The following is a 3,937-nucleotide window of genomic DNA, read 5'->3' on the forward strand; positions in this document are numbered from 1 at the left end:
GTTTAGGTAAACCTTGGCCCAGGGGAAATCATGGGAGTGTATCTCAACCTCGAAGTGAGCCGTCAAACGAGTGGCAAAAATCCCACCATGTATTTTACCCTGGGATTTATAAAGATGGAGGCGACGAGGCACAATAGCTCCCAAGCTATAAGTGTTGTCGTCATGTAATGCTCGACGCAAAACAGCAAGGTCTGGTGAACTAAGTGCACCCTCTTAAGAAAAATGCTTTGCCGGATCACCCTCTTAAGAAAAATGAAATACTTGATATCTTTTATAATGGACTAACCGATGCTTCCAAGGACTACTTGGATAGTTGTGATGGTTGTGTTTTCAGGGAAAGAACAGTCGACGAAGCTGAATTACTATTGAATAATATGTTGACTAATGAAAATAATTGGACTCTTCCTGAGCCAATTCTTGAGGCAATTCCTGAACCAATTGAGCCAACTGCCGAGCCTATTCCTAAACCCACTCCTAAGAAGAGAGGTGTTCTATTTCTCATTCCTGAAGATATGCAAGAGGCAAAGAAATCAATGAAAGAAAAAGGTATAAAAGCTGAAGATGTTAAGAATTTACCTCCTATTGAAAAAATACATGGTCTTAATATACCACCTGTTGAAGAAACACATTGTCTTGATAACCCAACACAGGTAATAAAGGTAAATTCTCTCTATAGATATGATAAAGTTGAAATTCCTTCTACTAAATTTCATAGCCCATGCTTAGATGAATTTGATGACTTTATGGCTAGACAAGAAAGTTTTAATGCTTATGTTGGTAGAGAACTAAAGAATAATGCTTTCGAGATAGGACGCTTGAGTGATTATATGGCTAGAATTAAAGGTGAACTTAAACTCATTAGCAAATATGCTTCTATGGTTGCCACTCAAGATGAGCAAGTAATTAAAGCTCAAAATGATTTGCTTGATGAATTAAATAATAAAAATGACTTTGCTGTTAGAGTAGCTACTAGAATTGGTAGAATGACTCAGGAACCTTTGTATCCTGAAGGCCACCCTAAGAGAATCGAGCAAGATTCTCAGAGAAATAATTTAGAGGCACCTAGTTCTTCTAAAAAGAAGAAAAAGAAAAATGATAGGACTTTGCATGCTTTTAGTGAACCTGTTACAGACACACCTGAGAATCCCAATGATATTTCTGTTTCTGATGCTGAAACACAATCAGGTGATGAACATGAACCTAGTGATAATGTTCATGATATGTTGATGCTGAACCTAGCAAAAACAATGAGGTAGAAATTGAACCTGCTGTTGATCTTGATTTTTCCTCCTATCCTCAAAAAGGTCATCCGAGTCATCCGGGCTTTCCATTGGCACAACCGGAGGACGCTAGCACTGGCTCTTGCTTGGTTAGTTGGTCCAAAGTGTGTGTCGCCCACTGGATTTTGGTGGGCTGGGAGTGCATGATCTCCATCTCAATCGCATCCGCCTCCGTGTTCGTTGGCTCTGGTTGCAGCGATTGACTCTTCTCGGCCTTTGTCTCACCCTCCGCCTCCAAGCGACCTCGAGGTTCACCAATTCTTTTGCCCCCCCCCCCACCATCTGGAGTCTTGGCCATGGCCGCAGCTACCGCTTTTGGTCGGACCATTGGCTCCATGGAAAATTTCTGTCAGAAATCACAACCTTGCCATAAGGTGTCGTCGCCGCCATCGCCGATCTCGGACCTTGCATGAGGCGCTACAAGGCAGAACCTGGATCTCTGACATCCATGGAGCCTTGTCTCCTGCTACCCTTGTTGAGTACTTCGAGGTTTGGCTCCTCATTCAGACCGTTGCGCTAATCACGAACCCTGACTTGATCAGTTGGAAGTGACGGACAGTGGAGTTTAGTCTGCGAGCTCCTGCTACAAGGCTCTTTTCTCGGGCAGCATAATTACCACCAATTGGCGCCTTATTTGGAAGAACCGGGTACCACTTGGAGTTAAATTCTTCCACTGGCTTGCCAACTAGAGTCATTGCTTGACCGCCGATCGACTTGCCCGTCATGGCCTCCCCCATGGCCTGATCTGCATCCTCTGCTCGCAAGAGCTGGAGACGATTGACCATCTCCTGAGGTTCTCTCTTGGTGCCGGCTCACCACTTGTTCAACAGGTTTTTTGCCTGGTTCTCCTCGACTATGGATACTTCACCAGCCTCCCTTCGTAAGGGCCTTAGGTCGATCGTCAATCTCACTGCGTGGAATATTTGGAAGCATCGAAACGCTGATATCTTCGATGGCCTCACACCCAGCTTGACTAACCTGGTTCGCGTCATCAAGGACTTAGCCTTATCCTGCTAGTAGCCTAGCATGCTCTCTTCGGGCTGAGCATCCCCTTCTTCCTGCTCATGGCATCCCATTCTACGCTTTCTAGTGTATGTAGTTTGGACATGCAACAATGTAACTCTGCAACTCTTTTTTTCCTATCAATGAAACGATACACAACGTTGTGTATTAAACCTTTCGCTGCGATTTACATCATGATCTTCTTTTCCCGAAGGGTCAGTGGACTACCAGCACGCGTGCCTTGCGGTAGTGCACTAGTGCGTGCTCTACCAAAAGGGGGCCCTTTCACATATACACCAGCTTCACGCCAACACCATATTTTGATTGTAATTGGAAAGGGAACTACGTATTTTGGTGCAGAACACCAAGATCTGAAGTCCTGACATAGGAGCCGCAATGCTTTAGGATCGATGTCTTCAGTCCAGCTTGTTGAGTCACACCAAGAAAAGTTAAAAAAGATTCACCGATCCACTCTACAATCTGAAATCTGAAGTAGCTGAGATCGATTTTATCTTCACTGACTTGACTTTCTATCCTAGTACCACGTTGCGCCGTTTCTAGTACTATTGCTCCCCTTGTTGCCGCCGTAGAGGCGGAACAGGTTGAACGCGGAGAAGGATGCGAGGAGCACGGCGGCGAGTCCGGCGACGACGGCGCACGCGATGCCCGCGCCGACCTGCCTACAGAAGGCGCCGTAGAGGCCGCAGATCCCCATCCACTGCAGCTCCGGCTGCCCGAGCTTCCCGAGCAGCGACGACTGCAGCGCCGCCGCCGTCGCGGCCAGCATCGCGTACGCCAGCAGCTGGTCGCCGGAGAAGACCGACCAGGCGAGCACCCTTCTGCTCATGACCAGCGCGCCGCCTCCCCTCGCCATCGCCACGGCACAGCGCGCCGCCTGCAGTAGACTGTACACGACGGCAGCGCCGTTGGCGGCCACCAGGAGCACCAGAGCCTTCATGTCGGTGTACTTGGCCCTCCGCTCGATGGAGAAGAAGGTCCTGGTCTGGCTGTCGGTGACCACCAGCGCCGCCGCCACCGCGCCGAAGCCGCCGACGAGGCACCGCAGCACCAGCTCCCACACCTTCATCTTCCTCTCCGCCGGACCCGCCATGACACCCACGTCTAGAAGTGCGCGTGTGGAGGCTCGTTGTCGTTGAGACTTGAGATGAGTGCTGGCTCCACGAAGTTCTTCTCCATGGCCATTTTATAGGGGAAGAGTTCCACTGAACAGGTAGTGGGAATGTGGGATCCTCCGTGGCGCTAGATTTCCTCCGGCTACTTATTACTGCCATCATTGCTGGAGTGCTTTCCGAGCAGCAAGTGCGTCGTCTTTCAGGTGTGCATGCCAAGACCAACTTTGCCGATATGGGTTCACATACCACCCCAACAAACTCTGGGGACACGTATATAGGTTCCCACTTTTTGATAAACTGGTGGTGGTTTTTAAGCTCACTCAGAAATTAGATGACCAAACTAGTAGTCACAGTGACCACGCGCGCCGTTAAGCTTTGCGTCACGACTCACGTGTAGCGGTGTAGGCAAAGAAATAGAAACTCCAGGTGTAGGCAAAGAAACAGAAATTCTTAATCGGTTTTCTTAGTTTTTTTAGGGGAATCGGTTTTCATAGTTACAACCAGGCGGAGGCACCGCGTGCC

At 48.5% G+C, this 3,937-nt stretch overlaps 1 protein-coding gene across 1 annotated transcript; it reads right to left on the reverse strand.

Annotated features, from left to right (window-relative positions):
- Window positions 1-2,397: 2,397 nt before the first annotated feature.
- Window positions 2,398-3,471, reverse strand: LOC119307943 (CASP-like protein 2B1). The gene has a single exon (XM_037584043.1). The coding sequence runs from the start codon at window positions 3,391-3,393 to the stop codon at window positions 2,818-2,820; it is 576 nt and encodes a 191-aa protein (XP_037439940.1). The 5' UTR covers window positions 3,394-3,471; the 3' UTR covers window positions 2,398-2,817.
- Window positions 3,472-3,937: the final 466 nt, after the last annotated feature.

The sequence above is a fragment of the Triticum dicoccoides genome, chromosome 5B, assembly GCF_002162155.2.
Source record: "Triticum dicoccoides isolate Atlit2015 ecotype Zavitan chromosome 5B, WEW_v2.0, whole genome shotgun sequence".
In the NCBI taxonomy this organism is placed as follows: Eukaryota; Viridiplantae; Streptophyta; class Magnoliopsida; order Poales; family Poaceae; genus Triticum; species Triticum dicoccoides.

Bases quoted from the DNA above. Each gene is read 5' to 3' on its own strand.
- LOC119307943 (XM_037584043.1), bottom strand. From the start codon at position 3,393: ATGGCGGGTCCGGCGGAGAGGAAGATGAAGGTGTGGGAGCTGGTGCTG.